We start from the raw sequence: 26319 nt of genomic DNA on the forward strand, positions 1-26319 counted from the left end.
GGCCCGCCCGGCTCCCCCAGCTCGGCCCGGACGCGCGCCCGGGCGGCGGGGCTCAGCGGCCGCCGCTGCCTCGGGGGAGCGAGGGCGGGAGGGTGTGTGTGCGCGCGTGTGAGCAGGGTGCCGGCGGGGCTGCAGCGGAGGCACTTCGGAAGAATGACTCTGGAGTCCATCATGGCGTGCTGCCTGAGCGAGGAGGCCAAGGAAGCCCGGCGGATCAACGACGAGATCGAGCGGCAGCTGCGCAGGGACAAGCGGGACGCGCGCCGGGAGCTCAAGCTGCTTCTGCTAGGTGAGTGCGGCCCGGGCTGGCCCTCCGCCCGCCTCGCCGCCGGGTGTCGGATCCCGCCACCCCGGCTCGCCGCTGCCCGCCCAGCGCGCCCCCGGACGGCCCCAGCGCGCACCGACACCGACGCAGGGATGCAGACAAACGGACGCTTAGACACACAGACAGACCCAGACATACTGACCCACAGATGTACAGATAGATATACAGACGCACAGATAAGCAGACGCACAGACACAGACATACAGACACAAGGACAGACGCACACAGATGCACAGACACACATGCACAGATGCACAAACGCACAGGCACAGCCACAGACGCACACTGACGCACAGATTCATAGACGCACAGACACACAGACACAGACCCACGGACGCCGACGCGCACTCCCGGGCCGAGGGCTCGGGGGCGCTTAGCCTTCGCGCGTCGCGGAGGGCAGTGTCTGTGAATAGCAGAGCTTTCGGGCGACGGGCACGAGTGGGGAGCGGGCAGAGGCTGCGCTGTGCCGGGCGCGAGCTGCGCGAGGCGAGGGGCGCGACCATGCGGGGCGCTGGCGTGGGGTGGGGTGACTCGCCGGCATCCTCGGCCGCGGGCTCTGGGGCCGGGAGGGAAGGGTGGAATGATGGGCCGTCTCAGGGCTGGATTCGCCTAGGGCTGAGATTCGCCTAGGGAACCGCGGCCAGCTCTCCAAAGAAAGGGGGCTTCTGTGTGGGGCAGGGGCGCGGCGGGAGCCAGTACAGATGTGTCACACAAGGGCTCTTCTGTAACCACTAGGCCACTGAAAAGAGCGACCCCACAAGAGTTTGCTGGTCAGTGGATGGTGACAGGCGTGTTTCTCATCTGCACCATTCCTTCCGGATAAAGATGAGGGATGGGGGAGCGTTGTGCCTATGGTTGTTGACAGCGACGGATATCTTTTGTTTAATGAGGCAACCCAGATGTAGGCCTGAATTCACGATAGTTACTACTGAAAAACCAGTTCAGCCTCTCACTCACTCTCCTGGAAACAAATAGAAACCTTTTGTTTAAAACAGACAGCATTTTAGTATCTTTGGAATCTGGGCTCCAAGAAAAATGGAAGACTACAGCGAAAATTTTCCTCCAATCCCTTGAAAAACAACCCAGCATTCTGCTTGAACACGAAGGTGGCAAGAAAATGCTATTCTCGAATAGGAATTTTATTGATTATTATCTCAGAAAATGTTCAGAATCAAGGATCAGGGTTCATGTAGAAGCTAGCGTGACATAACTCAGCTTTTGTGGTAGGAAGGGTGAACAGCGTTGTGAGAACAGGCCTGAAAAATGCCTGCACTTGTGTTCTGTTTATTTGGGTATGTAATGAATATGTTTCTCATACATTTCTGTAAGAAAAGGATGTGATACTGTTGGGATTTGAGAAGCATGTCTTTTCTTTGTTATCTGGAGCATTCCATATGCAGGCTCCAGCAACCCATTACTGAGCTGCTTATGTACTGGATCACTTACAATCAGGAGCAAAATACCCTAATCGCGGATAGTGTTAGTTCACTTGCCATGACTTGGGTCTTCGTTTTGAAACCCAGTTAGGTAAGTGTGTGCGGATTTATAAAGAATAAAAGGCCAGGAGCTGAATGGAAGGTGGACCTCCTGGGAATGAAGCCAGGGGAGGGGAAAAGGCAACTGGAAAAGTCAAGCCCCTCACCCTTGTCGTTTGTGTTGCTTCTCATGGCTGAAATATGCAGTTGAATGTCTTTCGAATTTTCACCAAAATTGTGAAGGAAAAAGCAAGAGCAAGTGGAATAAATATGTAGTGTTCAAGTTAACAGGAAAAGCATGTGCTTTAGAGCTCTTTGAGACCTGGACTTTCCTTTAATTTCCCGTTGTTTACAGTTTCATATGTTTGTGTTTAGCCAAGAACAGGGCGTTTGAGGTCTCTTTAACCAAACCTGTTTGCTTGAAATTTGACAGTTCTGGGTTTCCCAGCAGCTCTGAGTTAGGGGTTTGTCAGAGGGCCTAGTTTTAAATGCCAGAGAAGGAAACACACTTATAGAATACTTAATTACATGCTGTGTGTTTAAATATCATAACAGCCTTTTAAAAATGGAGTTGGAAATGATTTTCTGAGAAAAGTTAAAATTCAATCAGTTTTACTGCTGAAGAGGTGGCATTGTGTGTGGACAACTCCTCTCTCCCCTTTATAGATTTGAGCAGGGTTTGACTGAGCTCCACCTCACCCCTCAAATATGGGCTACTAGAGGTGGTAGAGAAAATTATCTAGTACATACATCTATGAGAAATTTATTTAGTACATACATCTATGAGTAGCATTAAAAAACAATACAGTTCTCTGTCAGAAACATGAGCCCTGGATATCATTACAGATCCATTGTAACAGCTCTCATTCTAGGTAGGCTGCCTTCCCAACTGTAATGCTGTTTTTGGAGTCATGACATACATTAAATGTGAATTTCTCTCTGTGTGCATGGGTGTGTGATTTCTTGGTTTTATGAGTTCAGCAGGGAACCAAGTGTTGATTTGAACAAGGAAAGACTTTGGGGAGGGGCTCCTTTGGGAATTCCTGATGTGCTGCTTTGTGAGTAGACTGAATTTTCTGGTGCCTGATATCCTTTCACAGTTCACAAATCTAACATTTTTGATCATTTCATTTACATTTGTTAAAATGAAATTCAATGTTAAAGTTATTTCCAAAGTAAGTTTTAGTTCAAGACTGACACTAATGTGAAAGCATTTGCTTGGCAGGGCTATGGAAGATTTGTTCACCTCGTTATATTTATTTAATAATATAGAGATATCACAAATAATGGTTATTTGGCTAGTCAATGTGCAGTTAAATTTGGGCTGTTTTGATTCAGATCCAGCAGTTATACCAGTGTCTTCCTAATTTATTCTATGGTGTGCCATTCTTTTAAAAGAGTGAACTTTGAAATTTTATAATGGTAAGAGTATCCTCTTAAAATCGTAATATTTTTCTTGTTATTTTTAATTCATTCTCTGGGTTCATTTGTATTAGTGTTTGTTTTCTTTGACACCACAAAGAAAACTTCTATTGTACGTAGATATACTAGAGTGTATTAGATTTTTAGCATTTCGTACGTATTAAGTGCATTGTTTCCTTTATAGTTGAAATACCATGAATATTCATTAGATACTTCTGTTGGAGTACATAGGTCACAGTATTTAATTATTGATTTGTCTTCAAGTCTGTTTGTAATAAGTGGCCCTGAGTATCTTTAGGTATTCACTGGAAAGTTGTATTCAGTTCCTTGAAGATATCACTCACCCTCCTTCCTCATTGGCCTGTTATTTTACATGTGTTTGAAATCTTTACTCTGAAGCCCCTAGTCATCAAATTAGCAAACCCTTTATATTGATGGATTCCTCATATTGAAAACAGACAAAGTTTAGTTCAGTCTTAAATAGAACAGTATATGTATTTGGTCTTTGAAACTGATATACTTATTATTTTTTATCTGTTCTGCACTGTAAGCATATAAGAATAGGATTGTGTCTGTTTTGTTCACTATTAAATTCCAGCAGTTGTAAAGCAAGAAGGGGACCTGTAACACAGTATCTGTCAGAGTGGTCTTAATACTTGCTGAATGAATAGTTGTATGGTATTGAAACATGGCTGACTCTTTGAGCCAATATGCTACAAATGTATTCCAGGATCCTAGGTGCTCCTGTGTGACATTTTGTTTTGTAATATTTCTGTAAGACATAGTTTGTGCTGGGCCCATTACGGCATGAGAACGCTAACACTTCTTTCTGGTTCTGGGATTGAACCCAGGATTTTACACATGGTAAGCAAGTGCTTTCTACCACTCTTTAAAGACAAGGTCTCACTTAAGTTCTAGGCAGGCCTTGAACTTGTGATCCTCCTGCCTTGACCTCTTGACTAGCTGGGATTACAGGCACCAGCCCCAGTGTGTCATGCATACAGTGTAGAAATTTAAAGAAAAAAAAAATCCATTGTGACCTGGAGACGGAACACTTTTGTTGTGGTGGTGTTTTTTGTCCCCTATCCCACCCCTCCCCCAGACAGGGTCTCCTTATAGCCCTACGTGTCCTAGAAGTCCCTATGTAGACCATGTAGACCAGGCTGGCCTACATCTCAGAGATTGCCTGCCTCTGCTGAACTCTGGGATAAAAAGTGTGCGCCACTGCACCATGCCCAGCTAAAATGGAACATTTTTGATATGCAGGGTATATATTTTTTTCTTTTGAAAACTGTGCAGTTGTAAAGCAAGAAAGGGACCTGTAAGGCTGGGAGTGAGTGTGAGTGCTTTACAAGAGAGATGATTCATACACATTTGGGTAAAAGTACCCTTCCAACGGCCCCCTCAGTAGCTGCTCAGAATCTTAGAATGGCAAGCATTCTAGAAATATCAAAATATGGTGTTTGTGATGTTGCTAAAAAGACTGACCAATTATATATTTTCTTGATACTCTTATTATGTTCCAAATGTTGAAATGTTTCTAAAGATCAAGATTTATTTGAATGCATTTTTAAAATTTTTTTTATTTTTTTAAATTATTTTTATTTTATATGAATATGTGTATTGCCTGTAGGTAAGTGCACCCGTCGTGCAAATGCCCACGGAGGTCAGAAGAGGCCGTCAGATCCCCTGGGACTGGAGTTACAGACAGTTGTTACCTGCCATGTGGGTGCTGGGCTTCGAACCCCGTGTCTTCTGCAAGAACAACCAGTGTTCTTAACTGCCGAGCCATCTCTCCAGCCCCCATTTCTTTTTTTTTTTTTAATTTAATGAAGCATTTTTATCTGAAGATTGAATGGCAACGTTCCTCCGAAATCAACGTTGTAACAAAGCATTTGGAGTAAGATTCTTCACAGAGTTGTGTAGATCTCTTGTGTTCTTAATGCCATATATCTGTCAACCCTGTACTTATGAATAGTTTCTTCATTGAAGAATTTTGGCCCAAATTAAAACCCCATTGAATAGTGAAATTCTCTGTGAATCTATTCAAATATTTATACATATGGGTAGAACAGACAGCTGGAAAAATAATGTAGTAGCCATTTTGTTTATGATAAGTAAATTGGATAGCTTTTTTTTTTTTTTAATTTTGAGAAAACAACCCAGTTCCACTTTCCAAGATGGCTTAGGTTCAGTTTTCAGAAGTGTCTAATAAATACAGTTATGATTTTTATTACAGCTGAAAATTTAAGAACCTAAAACAGCTTTTGTAACTGTGAGGCTGAACTCAGCAGAAAAGGAAAAGACTTTTCTTCATGATCCAGACAGACTTATGCTGGGAATGATTTGGGTTCTAGCATTCATATTAATTATGTTTGAAGGGAGCTGTAAGTTCTGTTTATGGTAGTGGAATGTTGAAAGGGGAAAATAGGAAGCAAAGGCGATGTCTTGGAAGAGAGAAGCCATTTTGAGGTTGGGACTGTTTTCTCCCTCAGAAGGTGGAGGGCCTCTCCCCTTCAGACCTTGCATATTGGCTTGAGAGAAATGCATGTATCCGTAGCAGCAAATTTAAACTCTTATTACTGGTTGAAAAGGCAAGCAGTGACAATTTTAAAAGGAAAGCTTCTACAGTGGCTTATAGGTTATGTTAAGATTCATGTAGAATTAATCCTAGGGGAGTGTGAAGTAGCAAGAGAAGGTAAAATGTGATTGTTGGTAATTAAATCTGTAACAGTAACTGAGTACAGAAAGCAGCGAGTGTTTTCTCTTGCTCTGCCGAACAGAGTAATATGAAGAAGGAAGCTGTTCTCAGACCTGAACATGGTTTTGTGTGAGTAGCTGCTCCTAGTAAATGATAGGATGTCGTTCCACAATCACCTTTGATTTGTTACATCACTGATGTGTAAGTCTGCTGATTTTTTTTCCTGTAATATGTAGCAGTAAGAAAAAAGGACCTACATGCACTGATGAGCTAGTCAGTCCAAAGTGGTTGTGAATCTGTGCATTACACACAAAAATAAGCATAGATATTATAGTACTGAGAGCCCCAAACCGAATTTGCCCTGTAGGCCTGTGCTGAACCTTCATACCACTTGTTGTTTCTGAAATCAGCAGCTGAAACCCTTTTATTTTTGGTGCTGGGACTTGAACCTAGGGCCTCATGCTTGATAAACATCTGCTCTACTACTGAGGTATATCTCCAGACTCTTTATGGTTAACTATTGAAGAACAACATTAGTATTATTTAAAAGTAAAAGTATGAAGCTGTCTCAAATCCATTAATAGTCTCAAATCCAAATACTTGTCAATTATTGGAAAATAAACATTTCTGCCAAATTTTCTTATGAGCTGTATATTAAGAAATAGTAGTTACATATCGAAATCTGTTCTTATGAACAAATATTAAGCACTATTGTGTGCAAAGTAATATGCTATGTGAGACACTCATTTACTTGCCGACAGGAAGGACTGTGACACTTTTCAGTCTTGTTTCTTGGTTGTTGCTTATGTAACTGATGTCCTGGCATTTTTGGCCTGACTGGCTGACTTTTCTATTGGTTCTTTATACAAAGGAAAAGACAAAATAAATTGCAGACCTTCATAGGAGCTTTTGGAGGGATTTATACAATGAGGGAAAGCAGATGATCTTGGGAATTTTAATCCCTCAATTTATGTACATTATTTCTTTGAAGTAGGTTATTTTTTGCCTGTAACTGTGAGAAACTATTTATGACCATTTTTCTGTTTCTAACTGGACTGGAAGCTCCTGGAGGGCGAAGATAGAGGTTCTTGCTTTTCTGTATTTCAGCATCATACAATGCATAGCTGATTTCACAATGGTTTTATTATCAGTAACTAGGGGTATGGAGGCAGCTGGAGTCCCAAAAGAAAGGAGAGTAGTTGGAGGGAATGAATGTAAATTTCCTGCTTTTCCCTCCTCTTGGGTACCATCCATATGTTCTCCATTTTCCACTCTTTGTTTGCTGGGCCACCTGGGGCACACAGTGAAGGCGGTCTGTCTTAGAGATGGAATGGCTTTGGCCTCTTTGCTGCTCATTCATTTTCTGCTGGGAGTGCTTCATTCTCATACTGCTTCAGCTTGAAAAGCCAGTGGCAGTGAGTCCAGCAGGTCCAGTGGAGTGCTGTTGGCCACACAAGGCTCTGAAATTTGAAAATTCTATGCACATTTATTTCAGGATTAATCTTGGATTGTGAACAGTTGGATTGCTTTAGAAACAACATAGTTGTTTCAAGTAAGTGTTTAATAGATTGTTATGTGGTTGGGATCTGAAGTGTTATTGATGTCATTATAATCCTGAAACCTCAGAAGGGAACAATAATTGATCCACAAATTAAAGAAAACGAGGTAAAGGGTTTTTCCTGTGCTACAGGAAATGAATAGTGATGGTTCATGTATATTTCTTGGAGATAGCCTTATGATTTTTTCCTTTGGAGAACTGGAAGCATGAATTAGTTGCCTCTTCCAAGAATTTGACTTTTTTTTTAAAGCACTACTTGCTGAAAGACGGAAATAGAATTTCTTTTCTTTTTTGTGTTTTAGAAAACGTGTTTCAAGCCAGGTGTTACACTCGAAGTGCATACCTCTAATACTAGTGAAGTAGAGGCAGGAAGGATCTCCGTGAGTTCCAGGCCATCCAGGAAATACATAGTGAGACACTTTCCAACAAAACAAACAGAAAATAGCAGTCTTTCTTCGCTTTTATTGTTTCTCTCATTTCCTTTACTGTAGGGGCAGCGGGGTGGCAGGTGGTGCCTCTTCCACCATGTATTGCCTGCTGATTGCACTGTCTGCAGAGATATGCACATGATTTACCCAGCTGCTAGTGGGGTTTCCAGCCCTCTGTGCCATTCTCTCCTATGAATACTACCCACCCATTTACTCTCTCTTAATGTTAGTAGCAGTCCACACAGTCTCTGACTTGCATATTCTCTTAGATTTAGAGAACTTCAGTTTCTGTCAGACATCATGTGGCAGTGAGCTGGTGAGGGGGAAGTTGCTGCCTTGATACATTGAAAGAAAGGGATTTGTGAGGGTATAAGAGATAATTAACTTTTGAGTACTTACTTTGGTCTGCAAAGTAAAATATGTTGTTACTGAACAGGATGTCCAATCCTCCTTCCTTCCTTTTCCAGAAGGGCAGGGAATGAAGATTGGTTCCTGATTACCAGCAGAGTTAGTGAGCCAGTGCAGATAAATCGAAATGGGCTGCTGGCTTTGCACATAGGATGTAGTGTGTTTGCTGGAGTGGGGAAGATCTTGTGAGCTCTCAGCATGTGTGGAGTGAACAGCACATCATCTTCATGCAGTGGTTGAAACACCCTGGCTTCAGTTACTTGCTAACCTTAATGACATCTCTTTCTGATTGCATTTCCATACAGACTGGGGTAGAAAGGGTAGAGACGGCACTCTGTTTTTATCAGTCAGCCTTGGGGTACTCTTTGTTAGGGGGTGTGTGTTTCAAGGTAAAGATATAATGATTTTTTTTTTTTTTTTGCCACTTGGATTGATGTTTTAGGATCTGTGCTTTGAAGAATGCATTCATTATATTGTATGTTCTTTCTGCACATGGCAAATGCAATTTTCTTGTCCTAGAGAGATGACCCATTTCCTGCAACTTGTTCTAATAATACAAAGTGACTTTAATTCTTGTTCACAGTTTGCCCTTAAAAGAATGGCATTGTACTTGAGTGTTTAACTCTCTTGGCTCTCCAGCTCTTGTGATATATTCTTGAGAATCGATGTCACACAGTGATTTAAAACAGTGGCAGATTGGTTTTGTAAATTAATTAAACATCCTTTATGGCTTTGAATTCTGAAACTTGTGAATGAAGGGCTGTCCAGTATTCTTGCCCTACTTGTCTTGATTTTTTTTATCCCATGTAGACTAATCTTAGGGTAATTCTGTTCATTTGTTTAGTTTACTTTCTATAGAAACTTGTAGAATGAAGAAATTAGAGAGATCTCTAGGGGCCCTGTAAACTTTGAAACTTCCAGCTTTCTCTCTGCAAAGTGGTTCAGTTACTTTCTGTCTAGTTTATCTTTGGTCTGAGTGTGTGGGGGCTGGGGAGGGTGTCGCCCTCCTCCCATGGGAGTTCTGAGTGTGTGAGGTCAGGGAGGATGTCCTTGTCCTCCCATGGGGGGGTCTGAGTATGTGAGGTCAGGGAGGGTGTCACCTCCTTCCATCTCTAGGGTCTGAGTGTGTGATGTCAAGGAAAATGTCCCCCTCCTCCCATGGGGGATCTGACTTGTTTGAGGTCTGGGAGAGTGTTTCACCCTCCTCCCGTGAGGGCGCTCTGGTGTGTGGGGGTCTGAGAGGGTATTCCCCCCACCCCATGAGCTTCATGTGGAAGCATTGCCTCTCCAGTGGGCTCCTCATCACAGGCAGGGATCTTCTCTCTCCCTGCTGCAGTAAGCAAGCAGCTCTGCTGGCTGAGGGGCGGGGTATTCTGTTAGCAAGGCCTGTGAATGAGGCCTGAGTTGTCCAGAGCTCCCTCCTGCTGCCTGGCATGCTGCTGATAGTAGCACAGTCTTCACAGGGAATGGTATCACAGACCTTCTGTCATATCAGCATGGGTCTTTTGCTTCCTGCCGGAAAGGCTTGGAGGTGGAGCTGTAGAGGCACAGTGTCTGGGCTCTGCTTCTGGAGGCCATAGGTCTTTTCTTAACCACCCTTGCCAGCTTCCTCTGACTCACTACTTTTGTTTTTGCTTTACTCAGCTTTAAGCATTGCTTTCCATTAGTTTACAAATAATCTCTGCTCCCCAAGTCTGGGTGGGACAGTAAGAAGCCCCCCTACCCCTGCGCGCACACACACACCAAAGAGGAGTGCATCAGGGGACTGCTTGGTGTTTGGAGCTGGTAGGTTCCTTTTCCAGGGAAGTTGAAGTGTTGGAGCATTTGTGCTTGTTTACATCATTGTGCCCATGTTTTCTTGACTTATAGCGCACCCAGAAAAATATGTGTAGCATGGATACAAAGGTGAGGAATTTTCATACTTTTCTATTTTAAATATATCTTACGACCTTTGTACCTATCTTAGCGTGAGGAAAGTTAGGAGGAGCCTTTAGAAAGTAACTTCCTGTGGCCCTTGTCTGAATATCTAGAAGGGCTGTGGTCAAACAAGGTACAGCTGGACTCTCACCAAGGTCTGGGGAAAACTGTGGGAAGAGCCAGATTCTGCCAGAGGTGCTAGGCAGGTGACTAACATCCTAGGCCCTGCTCTCTTCTGGCCGCTGCTTCTCATTTCTCTGCAGCGTCTGTGCACCCTGTCCTATCTCCACCTCAGGTTTATAGCTGGACAGCTCTGGGGAAAGGAGAACAGTCACAGGGCAGAGGAAAGAAGTGGGAGTCCCAGGCTTGGACGGGTAGAGGGTGGTGTTGCTGATGGGCCGTGTGGTTTTGTCTTCACCAGGCTGGACAGGAAGCCAGAGAGTAAAGGAGAAGTGTCTGTCCCTGTGCTCAGTGGCCTCTGTCAGGAACAGCGGGCCATTACCGCTTCCTCCACTGGCTCCACCCCCACTGCGTTTCAGGGTCTCCATTCTCACACCCACTGTGCTCCTCCTCTCTCAGATGGTGAATTGGGAGATGAGCAAGCAGGGGAGCCTGGGTTGGGCAGGAGGACTGTGCTGTTGTCACCCTCCTGTGGGTTAGGCATACAGAGCTCATATGGAGCCAGTCCTGGAAAGAACCGTTTATAAAAGAAAATGTGTGACCTGTCTGCCTGCTCTGCGTCTTCTTAATTTTTTTTATTTTCTGTCAACAGTCTCAGGTGGTAGGAAGACATCTGTTACTGGAACTCTGCCCACCTGGTAACAGGTTATGAGAATGTCACTTGGGACATCCTTGTCCAGGAGGTGTGCTTTTTAACTTGGTTTGTTTCTCCTACAGGAGAATGTGTTTCCGTTGCCCAGAGCAACAGGTGGGTACACAATAACGTAAGTTAGATTCACACTCAGGTGGAGGCAGGTGCTGAAGAAAATGACGGTGAATTTTAGCCAAGAAGAGGCACCTAGCAATTGGGCCACCCTCTTCAACTCCAGTGTGAAGGGTTTTTGTTGTTGTTATTTGTTTCTTTGAGACAGTTTCACGTAGCCCAGGCTAGTGTCCAACTCACTATGTAGCTGGGGATGACTTCGGACTCTTAAATCTTCCTGCCTCTACTCTCCGAGTACTGGAATTATAGGAATGGATGACCAGATCCAATTTTATGTGGTACTAGGGATGAAACTCAGAACTTTCTACATGCTAGGCAAGCACTCCACTAATTGGGTTTAATCCCCCAGCTCCTCTAGCATAGACCTCTATAAAGATTTGTGAGTGTGAATGTGCTTGCTGGGAATTGAACTCATGACCAGGTGCTTACTGAGCTTGTGCCCTGCCAGTGAGCTACACACCAGCCCTCTTCCCCTAATGTTTTTTGAGGGTGCTCAGTGCCTGTTTCTAATTGTGACCAGCATTCACAATGGATCAGCACTTACCCACAATATCACCTTGATGGGATTTGTTGACTTAAAATGTAAAATATATTTTGAAAATATGAATGTGAAAGAAGAACTGGATTACTAGAACAGAAATATACTTGAAATCAGTGTCTGGTTTTATTACTCACCGTCTGATGGAACTGATGTGTTTTCATAACTGACTCCTCATGGCACATCTTGGCTGCTATGTAGAGTGTGCAGGAGGAGCTGACTGTGTCCAAGAATTAATGCCCAGGGCTGGAGAGATGGCTCAGCAGTTAAGAGCACTGACTACTCTTGCAGAGGACCCGGGTTCCTAGCACCCACATGGTGGCTATGAATTGTCCTTAACTCCAGTTCCAGGGGAATCCGAAGCCCTCTTCTGACCTCCACAGCATTGCACGACACAGGTACACTCACATACATGCAGGCAATACACTCATACACATAAAATAAAAATAATAAATAAGATATTAAAAAAAAGAATCAATGCCCTTCAGACATTATGGTCTCTCGTCTTACACTTTGGATCATTTGAGACTTTATCTGAAGACTAATTAATTAATGCCTTGTGCATCCCTAGTTACCTGAACCATGTTAGAAATGATTAGCAATGTCAGTCACTGCTTCTTACAGTGATGGGACCTAAAGCTTTCTGTCTTCTGTGAGAGAAGGTATTGGAGGCTTCCTTAACAATTTCTGTTGAACAACTTGTATTTTCTTACGCATATGATTTTTGACAGAGAGTTGCATTTTATTACAGGAAATTATAGTACTTCATGGGTGCTAACTTTTCCTTTTTTTGAGACAGGGTCTTACTGTATAGCCCTGGCTGTACTGGAACTCTCCATGTAGACCAGGCTGGCCTCCAGGTCACAGAGCTCTACCTGCCTCTACCTCTGTCTCCTAAGTGCTGGGATTAAAGGTGTATGTCACCATGTCCAACACACTTCACAGATAACTCTTTAGAGAAACTTGGACCCTAAATATATTTTCATGAAAATTACCAGCTTTGACCTTTGAGAACACATTTTCTGGAAGGCTTATCACTCTAGACCATGTGGACTGTGGGAATAGAGAGTTTTCTCTAGGACTTCTCTAAATCCCCAGAGCCTGTAAATTGCTGCTCAGATTACAGTGTATCCTTCTGAGGACCAATTAATAGTGCCTTGTGCATTCCTAGTCTCAAGTCATGTGGTCACAAATGAAATATTTTATTATTTTTATTTTATGTGTATGAGTGTATTGCATGCATGTATATAAGTGCACCCTTATAGCGCAATGCCCATGGAGGTCAGAAGAAGGCATCAGATCCCCTGGAACTCGAGTTAGGGACAGTTGTTAGCCACCATGTGGGTGCTGGGAATCTAACCCGAGCCCTCTGCAAGAGCATTCATTGAAGTGCTCTTATCCACTGAGCCATCTCTCCAGCCCCAGGATTTATTTTTTCTAATAAAAATATTCAGCCGGGCCTGGTGGCACACACCTTTAATCCCAGCACTTGGGAGGCAGAAGCAGGCGGATCTTTGTGAGTTCCAGGCCAGCCTGGTCTACATAGTGAGTTCCAGGCCAGCTGGGGCTACAGGGAGACCCTGTCTCAAAGAGACAAAAAAAAAAAAAAAAAAAAATTCTTCCTTTGTATTTACTGAATGTCTATTGATTTCATACTCTTAAGAGTAAGGTAGAGAAGAACCCTTGATATCTCCTCAGATGTGGTTGTTTCTAAAACAGTAGAGGGAGTTTACAGTTTGTACACAGTTGGATTTAATACAGAGTCCAAGTCTCAGACAAGGAGAAATATTTTTTCCCACTTGAGAATTTTCTTATAGTCTCAAAAAATACATTATATTGTTTTCATGTTAGTCTTTGAGTGAATATCTATTCTGTTATGTAATTAAATTTTTTGTCTTGTTTTTCAGTGATCTTGAAATTACAGAAATAATGCAATAATTGTTTTCACACCAAGATGAAAAAAATGGTTTTGAAATTAATTCATAATTATATACAAAATGTTCCAATTTAACTTAAGAACTGTGATCTTTTTCTGAGTACAGCTGTCTGTTCTATTGTGTTTCCCCAGGTTTCTTGCAGAAGTATGATCATGCTATACAATTTGAGATGTTTGTAAGCACATTCTGTGTGGCTTTATAAAGTTCAGATTAACATCTTAAATAATGTAGGTTTCTGTCAATGTTTCTTTAAGACATATTGCTGTAATGAAGTTCTAGAGGATAGCTTTTAAAAATGTAAACACACTGTCGTAACTCCAGTTCCAGGGGATGTAACAGCCTCTTCTGTCTTCCGAGAGCATTGCACGACACGGGTGCACTTACCTACATGCAGGCATAACACTCATACACATAAAATAGTAAAACATTTTAAAAAATGCATATTAGAAGAGAGTCATATAAATACTATATTTGGGTCAGAAGATATGAAAAATATTTTTTTTATTTATTTTTATTTTATGTGTTTGAGTGTTTTGCCTGCTTGTATGTATGTAAGTACACCTGTATCATGCAGTCCCTGTGAAGACTAGAAGAGGGCGTTGGATCCCCTGGAGCTGGAGTTGCAGACTGTTGTTAGCCACCATGTGGGTGCTGCGAACTGAACCTGGGTCCTCTGTAGGAGGCTGAGCCAACTCTCCAGCCTCAAATTATGATTCTTGATTATACATACCCAAAATATATTCTAACATGATTGTATCCAGTTCACAGTATTACAAGGGTAAGGGTGCATTTCTAGTAAAAGCAGCATGTGATCTTAAAATGGGCATTTGCTCACTAGTGACAGTCATCATGATCCCACGTGCTTGGTTTTAGTTGAATATCTTGTTTTTGAGTTGTCTCTTCATTTTTCTTGCCTATTTATGAACTGCAAACATACAAATTAAATTAGCTTTCTGTCATATTTTCTGCAATTGAATTAACCCGAGTTGTTTTTGTTTCTTTTTTTATATTATTCAGTACAGTTTTTTTTTTTATTATCAAGCCAAATTGGCTGTTTTTGTTTTTTGTTTTTTGTTTTTTGCTATTCTAAGATAAAATCTTTTTTAAAAAAATATTTTATTTAGGCCTGGAGAGATGGCTTAGCTGTTAAGAATACTGACTGCAGAAGACCCCGGTTCAAATCCCAGCACCCACATGGGCAGCTAACAACTGTCTGTAACTCCAGTTCCAGGGCATCCGACAGCCTCTTCTATCCTCTGCTGGCATTGCATGACACGGGTGCACTTACATACATGCAGGCAGTGCACGCATACACATAAGATTGCACCCGTGTTATGCAATGCTGCTGAGGTCAGAAGAGGACTTTGGATTCCCCTCAAACTTGAGTGAAGGACGGTTTGTAGCCACCACGTGGGTGCTGGGAATCGAACCAGGTCCTCTGCAAGAGCACTCAGTGCTCTTAACTGCTGAGCCATCTCTCCAGCCCCCTAAGATAAAATCTTAATGAGCTTTAGGTACTCCATGAAAATCCAACTTATTGCCATTGTTATGTACAAAACTAGATTTAAGATAGCATATTATCACTATTGTATGATTTTCCTTTGAGCCTGGAATGAGGTATGTACATAATTCTCACTGTCCCTAAGCTGTTTGGCATGTAATTGACTGTTTTTCATTCAGTAATATGTACTGGATATTTTTGCCATGTTAATACAAAATTTTCCTGTCATAATTATGGCTTTTTAACATTCCAGTGGAATGATGTGTATGTGTTTGTGAGACAGGGGTTGGGGGGGAGAGAGAGAGAGAGGAGAGAGAGAGAGAGAGAGAGAGAGAGAGAGAGAGAGAGAGAGAGAGAGAGAGAGAGAGAGAGAGAGACAGAGAGAGAGACAGAGAGAGAGAAAGATCCAGATAGAAATCTAGGACTGAGCCCAGGGCCTGGCACATCCTGGGGCTCTCTATCCCTAGAGGGCTCTCCATCCCCAGTACATTTGAGTCTTATGGAAGGTACGAGTGATGTGGCTGGTTTGCACCAATTCATAAAAACCAGTTCTGTAAATTTCATTTCAGCCTTTAAAAATGCTGTGACTTCACTTTGGCAGTTTAAAATTAGCTGTGGTAAAACTGTACAAATCAGGGCTTCTCAAGTTGATTATTTACCAGCATATTACTATTTATTTGATTCCATCAAGAAAATTTTATAAGCAGTACCACAGTGAGTGTTGTAGGTGATGAATTTTTGTCCTCTGTGTGATGTCTCCTACAAGTAGGTATCTTGGAGTGGGATTCTCAGCCAATGACAGGCTTATTTACCGTTTGGTACATACTGCCATGCTGATTTTCAGAAGGGTATACATTGGTTTGCCTTCCTTGCTGTTATCATTTTGACCGGTTTTAGCCGTTACTGGGTCATACTAATATGATGGACATCAAAATGATCTTGCATTTATTTGCATTTTCTTGAACTAGTTTGTGTCATATAGTCATTGTATTCTAAATTGCTCTTAAAGTAATGAAAAACCTAAATGATATCTCTCCTACCACCAAAAACCAAGACAAACAGCCAAGCAACAACAACAACCAAAAACCAACATGACAAATGCTTCAGTTATTTAAACTAGGATATAAAAATCAGTTTAAACTTCAACATTATTAATAGATATTTCTAGAAATTTGAAATTTCTATGTGTAGAAGGATGCCCTAGGCCAAAATCTCTAAGTGAAAAATGGAGCCAATCAGGTTATATGACAGTCTATGCTGTGTATAAAATTGTATTAAGCATTAAAGTTTTTAATTGTGATGAAATTCAGTTTGTCTACTTTTTCTTTTGTTGCTTATACATTTAGTGTCAGATACTAAGAAATCATGGCTAAAATCCAGGGTCACAGATGTTTATCTTTCATTTGCTCTGAGAGTTACTGACTCAGTTTGAGTTGATCTTTGTGTATGGTATGAGTCAGGATTCTGACTTCTTTTTTGTTTTGAGACAGGGCCTCACTTTGTTAGCCCAAATTGGGCTCCAACTTGTTGTATGGCTCAAGCTGGCCTCAAACTCATGTTCTTCCCCCTCAACCTTCCTGCTTGGCTGCTGCTTCTCTTTTTAAGTTCCTCACTGTTGCATATGAACATTTATTTATCTTTGTATTTTTCTTTTTTCCTTTCCCTTCCTTCCCTCCTTCCTTCTCTTCTTTTTTTTTTTTTTTTTTTTTTTTTTTTTTTTTTTTTTTTGAGACAGCATCTCATGTAGCCCAAACTAGTCTTAAACAGCCTGATCCCTCTTGCCTCGGCTTCCCAGGTACTGGGGTTAAAGGTGGAACAATTATTCCCAGCTTAGCACCTGACTTTACTATTCCATGAGAATGTTTAAGTGTCTAGTTGTCTCACACTTTATTGAAAAGATAGGTCTTTTGCCATTGGCTAATCTTGGCACTTTTGCTACTCATTTGTTTTCTATCTTTGTTACTTTCTAGATGGTTCTAGTTTTGTGTGCTATACCTTTTCTCTTACTGAATTAAAATCCTTCAGATTTTAATACTTTCTTGACTTAAAATAGAAATATTAAAGGCTTCCTATTTTTCTTTTTTGCAGATATCCTAAAATTATAATCATTTTATTATTTTTTGTTGTTGTTGTTCCTCCTCCTCCTCCCCCTCCCCCTCCTCCTCCTCCTTTTTTTTCCTTACACTGGTCCAGAATGGTGTGGAACTCAGTGTGCAACTGTCCTTGAACTCTGGCAATCCTTCTGCCTTAGCTTTCTGAGTGTTGGGATCATGGGCATGAGCCACCATACTGAGTTCATTTTTATTTTTGAAGCATGCTTAAAATAGTTTAAATTTTTCCAAATGTTGTTGATCTTTTTCATTTTGTTACTTATTCCTAGTTTTATATTGTTCGGACAGAAAGTGGTCTTTACTGTACTCATATTTTAGAATTTATTGCAGCCTGGTATAGAGTTAATTTTTATTCTATGGACACAAAATATGTACATATGTATGTGTAATAAAATCATTAAAAAATCTGTATTTAAAAACTTTGTTACAGTTATCACTGATTTCCTTATTTAACTTACTTGTGTCTGCCAAGTACTGAGAATTTGCTGAAATCTTCTATTAGTAAAGTGTTTATGGCAATTTCTCCTCTTTCTAGTGTGTGTAAGTATTCTGCTTTGAGAATAAAAGAATGCTCACGAGAATTACAGTTTCGTTTTCACGTAGGTTAGCGTTGCGTTTTGAACCTATGTTGAGTATTTAATGTCACTTTGTTGTTCCATTTGTTTGGTGTTTCTCTCACTTATTTTTAACTATTCTTAGTTTCTTTGTTTTGCTGCTTTTGGGGGTGTGCGCTGGATGGCTTTAGTGTCAACTTGACACACCTGGGTTTAGGGAGCCTCAATTGGGGAATTGACTCCATAGGACTGGCCTGTGGCCATGTCTGAGGGGCATCTTCTTGATGAGTGATGTGGGAGAGCCCAGCCCACTGTGGGTGGGGCCACCCCTGGGCATGTGGGCCTGTGTTGCATAAGAAAGTAGGCTGAGCAGGGGCCAGGGGAGCAAGTTAGTAAACAGCATTCCTCCATGGCCTGTGCTCCTGGTTCCTGCCCTGATTTCCTACCTTGGGCTCCCAGATGAACTGCAACTTGGGAGATGTAAGCTGAATAAACCCTTTCCTCCCCAAGTTGGTAGTGGTCAGAGTATTTTGTCACAGCAATGAAGAAACAAACTAAGACAGGGTGTGTGTGTGCGCCTGAGTGTGTGTGTGGGTGTGTGTGTGCACCTGAGTGTGTGTGTGTGTGTGTGTGTGTGTGTGTGCACGCGCGCCTGAGGAAGTCAGAATACAACTTGCAAGAGTCAGTGCTCTCCATCATGTAGGTTCTGGAATTAAACTCAGGTCATCAGTCTTGGTACAAGTACTTATACCCACTAAGCCATCTTGCTGGCACTGTATTGAGTTTTTGTTGTGTTTTCCACTCTGCTAATTTGGAAGCTGTACAGTCTAATTTTAATCTTAATATTTTTGTGCCTTATGTAACTTCCAATAGTACTATGCAAGTTACTTCTCTCAGTTTATCGGTTTCAGAGAAGACCTAATATTTATTCCGTTTCTCCCAAACACAGTAGGGAATTTGTTCACTTGTACCAGCATAGACAAACTTTTTGTGTAGAGACAGATATAATACATAGTAGTCTCCCTGCCCCCTCCTACAGGGGGAGATTTTGTCTCTGTTGAAACTGCTCAGCTCAACTATAAATACTTGGTTAATAGATGTGTGTGGCTGTGTTCAAATAACATTCTATTTGTGAAAACAGACATTCTGGCTGTAGCTTACTGCCCCCATCTGTATTACCTCTATTCTCTGCTTTCCCTGGTATTTTATCTACAATTTACTTTCTCTTGTTATTATAGACACATTGGCAATACAAGGATTACAACCATTCTCTATGTCTTAGTGGTGAGTGATAACATTAACACTTGTAATTTACACCTTTTATTTCTGTACCAGTCTTTTCAGAGACAGCAGTGACCATATTGATTGATAAAACTCTTAAGAACAACATAAAATTGTGAATGACTAAAGGCACTTTCCTGAGGTCTGTGTCTGTGTTTTGTGCATGGTCTTTGAGTGGCTAAATGTAGGAAAAACTAAAATTACCTTAGTTTGAATTTAACAGGGACATCTGTGTCAAAAGGAATGAGAGGTGTACATGGCTATTCAAGACCTTTCCATGTTCATAGATTTAATCCACCTTCCTCTGCTCTGCTTCCTGATTATTCAGACCCATCTGCTATGTTGATCCTGGGGCAGCTTGCCCTTCTAGTGCAGGTTCCCTTTTTCTGCAGTGTCTTCTGTCTGCTTGTCTCTGCAGGCACAACACTAACATTTGATCCTGCACCTTGAATGTTTGGAAAATGATTGTACACATTCTTAAAATTACGTACATAAAGTTCATATATTTTCACTTGTTTTAAGAACTCTTAATTCTTTTATTTCTAGTGAGTACTGGGATGGCCATAGGGAATCATTTCAAGTTAAATCTAAAGAGCTTCGTCCAAATATTAGGATACACATTGCTTATTTAGTTTTGATAGAGGAGAGAAACAGGAAACAGGTCCCCCTTGCCCCCCGAGATTTTTAGTCTCATTCATAAAAGAATTTTAAGAATGGGCTCAAATGGAAGCTGTGGGACAATTTTACGTGAATTTAAGGAAAACTCCTCAGGGCAGGGGAGCTGAAACCCTCAGCAGGTGCCTTGAAGAGGAGAATGGAGGGAAGGAGGGAAAAACAACATAAAGGCTATTAGAGCTGACAGTGGAGGTCAGACACATGGCAGGGAGGAGAAGGGAGCTTTAGAGGAAAAGGTAGAGCTGACAGTGGAGGTCAGACACATGGCAGGGAAGGGAAGGGAGCTTTAGAGGAAAAGGTGAAGAAACCCAAAATGATGGGGTGGCCCCAAGTGTTAGGGAAAGCATGGCTAGAAAAGAGATTCAAAGAGGAAAAGGAGAGGTTATGACTTTCTGAAGAAGCGGGCAAGACTTACAGGGCCAGATGTCTGTGACCCCATTCACAAGATCTGCACTAAGTGTGGGGGGGAGGGTTCCAGGCAGGAAAAGTTCACCATCCCATTAACACATTGAGTTTTCTGCCCATCTCTTTAGTATAATTTAGGGTGAACCTGCCTTCCAAGGGGTGGGCCTATGACCAGCAAAACTGTCTTTTCCGGGCCAAAGATTTTATTCTCCCGACTAGCCTTCTCCTAGGGAATTTTTGCTATGCAACAGGTTCTTTCAGAAATTTATATATACGTATTTTATGTTTTAAACTACATATTTCAGCTGGGTGTGGTGTGCACAACTTTAATCCCAGCACTCAGGAGGCAGAGGCAGGTGGATTTCTGTGAGTTTAATGCCAGCCTCATCTACATAGTGAGTTCCAGGCTAGCTGGGGCTACAGGGAGACCCTGTCTCAAAAACAAAAGGAGGGGCTGGAGAGATGGCTCAGCAGTTAAGAGCACTGGCTGCTATTGCAGAGGACCTGGGTTTGATTCCCGGCACCCACATGGCCGCTAAGAACCATCTGTAACTCCAGTTCCAGGGGGAGTATGACACCTTCTGACCTCCCATGGCATTGCAAGGCTTGGGTGTACTTAATAGACACGCAGGCAGTATACACACACACATAAAAATAAGTAAATAAAATTACAAAACAAAAAACAAAACAGGTACATATTTCAAATTAATTCTGTATTTAAATGACCCCCTCCTTTCCTTGGGAATCGAACTCAGGACTTTGTACATGCTCAGGACATGTACATGTACTCTGTTGAGCTACATCCCCAGCCTTCAGGTAGATTTTTTTTTTTCAATGAAAGGTCTATGGAAGAAGTAGTTAGTGCTAACTTGCTTCAGTGTAGAAGACTCCATGACCTCTTTTCTATCCACAATTGCCATGTGAAGGATGTCTCCCTAGTGTTTCCTGACCTCTAAATTTGGTAAGACTGTCAGCCTGAATATTTTCCTTTGTGATTTGCCTTTTCAGGCTATATTTTTGTTTGTTTCTGTAACATGGGAGCTTAATTTCAACAGGACATGTTTTATTATTTGACTTGAAATACTTCAGACCCATTCCATGTATACATTTATTCTTAAATTTCAAGGATCTCCCCCAATTTATGATTTTTTTTTACCTCACAGTAATTTTTTCTTCAGGCCTACCAGTCATTCATTGCATTTCTGTGGCTTTCGTACCCAAACTGTCAGCGGGTCTCTAGTTGCTTCATTTCTCTGTTCTTCTCCTGCATGATTTTACCCAAATCTCTGGTCTGTGTCACTGATTTGGCAGTGTTTGGCATAAAAATAAAAAGTGCCAGCAATTTGGGCTTGAATGACTGAAGTGTCTGTTGTATCTTATGAGTCAAGTTCATTTTTAAGTCTGAGGTTTGTTTCCTTTTGTAACTCTCAGTTTCTCTTTCACCTCTCAGTGTCCTATTTCAGCAGCACGCATTTTCTTAAATTTCTCTGATATAATACAGAGCAGCTCCAATTAATTGCTCTTTCTTCTGTTTTCTAGAGTAAATCTTCCGAAAGATTTCATTTCTTTTCTGTGTTCTATGCTGTGTCTTCCTTCATTTTTGTTTTAATGATGTTCTAGATTTCTTTGTCTAGCTTATTATTTGTCTAGAAATAGTGTGGGTAGAATCCCATTGATTTCCTTCTGTGTGTGTCCTGGCTCTTTTTGTCTTTCCCTTCTCACTTAAGTGGGAGGGATGAAAGATCATGGGATGCATTTTACTCTTAGCTCTCTTCAGAGTGGGGTGGAGTGAAGACTGTGGCATTGCCCACTGAAGCCTCTCAAGTCTGCTTCTGTATTTTGTTGGATTTTCTGTCTTACCTAGTTCCATTTGTTGCCAGTTTTTGATGGGACATTGTTGTCAGCAGCTTTGCCGCTGGGGAGATCTTTGTTCTGTTGAGTAGTGTAGTGGTCTCTGCCTTTCTAAGAAAGCACAGTAGGTTTGCTTTCAGCCCTCCTCTCTTCCATTCCTCAACTGGAGTGGGCTGGTGTTGTACCCTGCTCCCGTTAGAACAGGAGGAATGTGAGTTCCCGTGAGATGCTGCTTCCTTCTCCAGGTTGCTGGGGTAGCAAGGAGTATCTGGGATTCTTTTTTCTCCTGCTTCCCTCAGTGCATCATTTTTCTGAGCAGAAGAGCTGTCTGTGGACCCTGGGATTCTCTCTGGTCCATTTGTAGTACTTCTGCTTGATAGGCCTTAGCTACGATCACCTGGAACAAGGGTCCCCCTTGCCTTTTCTCCTTCAGTTCATTTTGAGCAATAGCAAAGAAGTTCTTTTTCCTTAAAAATTTTAATTGACATAATGTTTGTACATATTTATGGGGTACAATATGATTACTTTGATAATGTGTACAACATGTAATGATCAAGTCAAGATACTTGCATTTAAGAGCACTTTGCCATCTTTCTAGGGAGTCTGCTTTGAATCTTGATCACTGTAATTAATGTATGTGAAGTCCTTCCCAGAGAGTTGTAATTACTGAATCCCAGTTAAAAATGTGTTTTAAAGTCCAAGCTTGCACCCCATATTTGAGTTGCCTCAGTAACATCCTCAACTGGCATTAGTCTGTACTCTGTACAGGCAGTGGGAACATAATCTTCCTGGAGGATTGATTGTGTTAAGTCATCTGTGTTTGCTAGAATGCTTGCTTTCCTACATCTATCTGAAATTTGTTTTGTAACTAACTTTGGGTTCCGTTCTCTAGTGACTCTGGTAGACTGAAACCTACTGGAACATATCTAATTTTCTAAATAATTGAAGCTGCCCTCATGACATGAGAACTTCTTCCTTCTTTATACAGTATTATGAGTTCTGTCCATCATTTCTCATGAAGTAGGAGTAAAGTCTTAAGCGTTGTCTCTTATTATCCTAGTTTTTCTCTAAATAAAACAAATACCTATAATGGAAAATAACACTTAATGTATGGTGTGGGTGATCAAGTCAGTGCAGCTGATGTGTCTACATCATTCTCTAAACTACGCGAATCAGATGATTCCAGAAATTTTTGTCTTTTCAAAATAAATCTCTGTAGAAAGTACCTAGCACTTTTAGTGCAGAGGGCTATCTCTGTAACCTCTCTACTAATGCTCTGATTGTATATTGTATATTGTGTATTTCACTTTTCTCAGTACAGTACTGCATTGCAAGTCCTGTTTGTGAGCTGTGATCGATACAGTTTTCTGTGTTTCTACATCCCTTTACTGCGTATTTGCATGGCTTATTCTTTTAGTTCCTGAGAGTGCTTTTTCATAATGAATTTCATTCTTTTTTTAAAAAATAATTTATTGAGAATTTCGTATAGGAATACAAGCATATACGGTGTTCATTCTTATTCTTTGGGAGTATCTTTCCCAGGTCAAATTCAGTTAAGCTTTATTCCTAGTTTCTAGCATTTGTAATCCAATCCAGTTCATTCTCAGAGGAAAGTACATGTACCTGGTATGATAGGATTTATAGAGAACTGCATATGAGAGGAAAACTGCCCTTATTCTTGTTCATACTGCACTGAACCAAGGGACAGTGTGTGATTTTAGGACAGCTAGTATGCTAGTACACTTGGGAGGCCAAGGCAGGGTAATGAGTTCAGGGCTAGTTTGAGCTACACATTGAGGCCCTGTCTCAAAACAAACAAACAAAAAAAGCAAAATCAGTAAATACAGACTGGTAGGGAGAGATAGCCTATTCAACAAAGTGCTTCCAGGCATGAGGTTCAGAGTTAACCCAGCACATCCATGTAGAAAGCTGAGTGTGGCGATTTTCAGTCCCACTGCTGGGAGGAGGAGACAGGCAGATCTCTGGAGCTTGCCGGCCAGCTAGCCTAATCTGTCTCTAAAAACAAGGTGGATGGTAACCTGAGGAACAACACCCAAGACTGACCTTTGGCCTCCACATGCATGTGCACACAGATGCCCCCCCATATTCACTTCCATATGAACATTCATGAGCACCCCCCATACACACATGCCTACACACATACACACAGATTTCAAGATCCTTACATTCCCATCATTCAGTATGAATTTGATTGATTTTAGTCTTTGGATTTAACTTTGCTATTTTCTTCTCTAATATGTGTAGAGCCAGAAGTATACTGACAGTTTGACCTGAACTTTTGAACTATGCGGGTATGAAAGCGGGTGGAGAAGTCAAGAGGAGGGATACCTGCTTATTCTTAGCTATGGCCTGGTCTCCTATCACAGGAGGCTATCATGGGCCTTCCTGATTAGATCTCTCACACATTGTGGCCTTAGTTGTGGCAGTGACTGCAGGCAGTGGCACTATTGGTCTTGCAGTGTTGTTAGTGGACTGTTTTAACCTCATATCCTGAAGTTTATAGGGCCAATTTGTTTATAATGGCCATTATTGTTAAGGAGGGTGGTATTCTAGTTTCCAGGCAGAAGAAAAAGAATGCTTTAGGAAAAGAAAAATTTATCCATTTGCTTTATAGTCAAATTGGTTTAACCCCCCCCCCCAATGAGCCAAGTAGTGGTCTCCCCTCCCACCCCCCACAATATCTTATGCATGTCAGTTTGGCCATATGACCAAGTATAACTCTGAACTTCTGATCCTCCTGTCTCTCCTTCCTGAGTGCTGGGGTTACGGTGTATTAGGGTTATAAGCCCATGCCACCATACCTTGCTTATGTAGTACTAGGGATCAAACCCAGGGCTTCCTGCATGTTAGGCAAACACTGTGTGAACTAAGCCACATCTTCAGCCTCAGGCAAGTGATTCTTAAAGACAGAAAATCAATTTGCAAATATGTATATTTTATTTTACATAATTTCACATTTGCCATGTTTTTAGCACTAACATTAGCTCCTATCAATGTTTAAATTTCTTGTTAGGAAATTGGATAGCTGAGTGAAAGTTGTATTATTCACCTTTCTCTCTCTCTCTCTCTCTCTCTCTCTCTCTCTCTCACTCTCATGCTCTCTGTGTATATGAATACATGATTATTTAGTATCAAAAAATTCAGTTCTTATTGGGTGCTGGGGGATGCAGGAGGAGAGGCGCTGATAGTGGTCCTTGAGCAAAAAATTGGAGAAAGGGTCATCCTCCCCTTCCTTGCCCCCTGCTTCTTACTGGATGCTGCCCTTTATCAGGTGCTAACCTAAACTCCTGTGGCTGTGGACCACAAATAGAAGGCCTTTTTCGTGGTGGGTACATACTGATTCCTGGACAGTGGTCAGCCCGTGATATTGCTTCTTTCTAAAACTTTTTTTAAAAGATTTATTTTTATTTTATGTTATGAATGTCTTGTCTGCATTTATGTATGTGCCCCCATGTTGTATAAAGCCTGTGGAGGCCAGGAGAGGGCATAAGATCCCTTGGAACTGGAGTTAAGGACAGTTGTTAGCTGCCTTGTGGGTGCTGGGAATTGAACCCGGGTCTTCTGGAAGAGCAGCCAGTGCTCTTAACTACGTGAGCCATCCCTCCAGCCCCAACTTTCTTTCTAAAACTTTTAACAGAATAAATGACTGTGAAGATTTGAGTATGTTATCTCTAGAGAGAGTCTTTTTTCCTCTCCGTGTGTATGGTGGGTCTACTGATGGCTCAACCCCTCCGCCCCTTGGCGTTTTGAGACAGGGCCTCCCTGTAGCCCCAGCTGGCCTAGAACTCCCTATGTAGAGCAGGCTGACCTCCATTTCACAGAGATCCACCTGCCTCTGCCTCCCGCCGAGTGCTGGGATTAAAGGCGTGTACCACCATGCCTGTCTTAAAAATATATTTTATTTATTTATTTTTATGTGTGTGAGTGTATTCCCTGCCTGTGTGTAAGTGCACCCATGTTGTGCAATGCCTGTGGAGGTGAGAAGGCATAGGATCCCCTGGAACTGGAGTTATGGACAGTTGTTAGCCACCATGTGGGTGCTGGGAATTGAACTTGGGTCCTCTGCAAGAACAGTCAATGCTCTTAACCACTGAGCCATCTCTCCAGCCCCATCTTGTTTTTTTGAAAAATAAATTATGTATTTTAAATTAATTTTTTTTTAAATTTTTTGAGAAAGGTTCTCACTGTACTGGTCTTGAACTCATGATCCTCTTGCCTCAGTCTCCGAAGACTGGTATATCAGGTATGTGTCATCATGCTTGGCTTCA

At 41.7% G+C, this 26319-nt stretch overlaps 1 protein-coding gene across 2 annotated transcripts in view; it reads left to right on the forward strand.

Annotated features, from left to right (window-relative positions):
- The first annotated feature begins 6 nt into the window (after window positions 1-6).
- LOC103734421 (guanine nucleotide-binding protein G(q) subunit alpha) overlaps window positions 7-26319 on the forward strand; it is a 320299-nt gene continuing 293986 nt past the window's right edge. For both annotated transcript variants that reach the window (XM_008833346.2, XM_008833345.3), the window contains exon 1: window positions 7-289. In XM_008833346.2, coding sequence (XP_008831568.1) covers window positions 154-289 — 136 coding nt within the window. In that variant the 5' untranslated portion in view covers window positions 7-153. The remainder of the gene's footprint in view (window positions 290-26319) is intronic.

This window comes from Nannospalax galili, unplaced genomic scaffold (assembly GCF_000622305.1).
Source record: "Nannospalax galili isolate Female #2095 unplaced genomic scaffold, S.galili_v1.0 scaffold1296, whole genome shotgun sequence".
Classification (NCBI taxonomy): Eukaryota; Metazoa; Chordata; class Mammalia; order Rodentia; family Spalacidae; genus Nannospalax; species Nannospalax galili.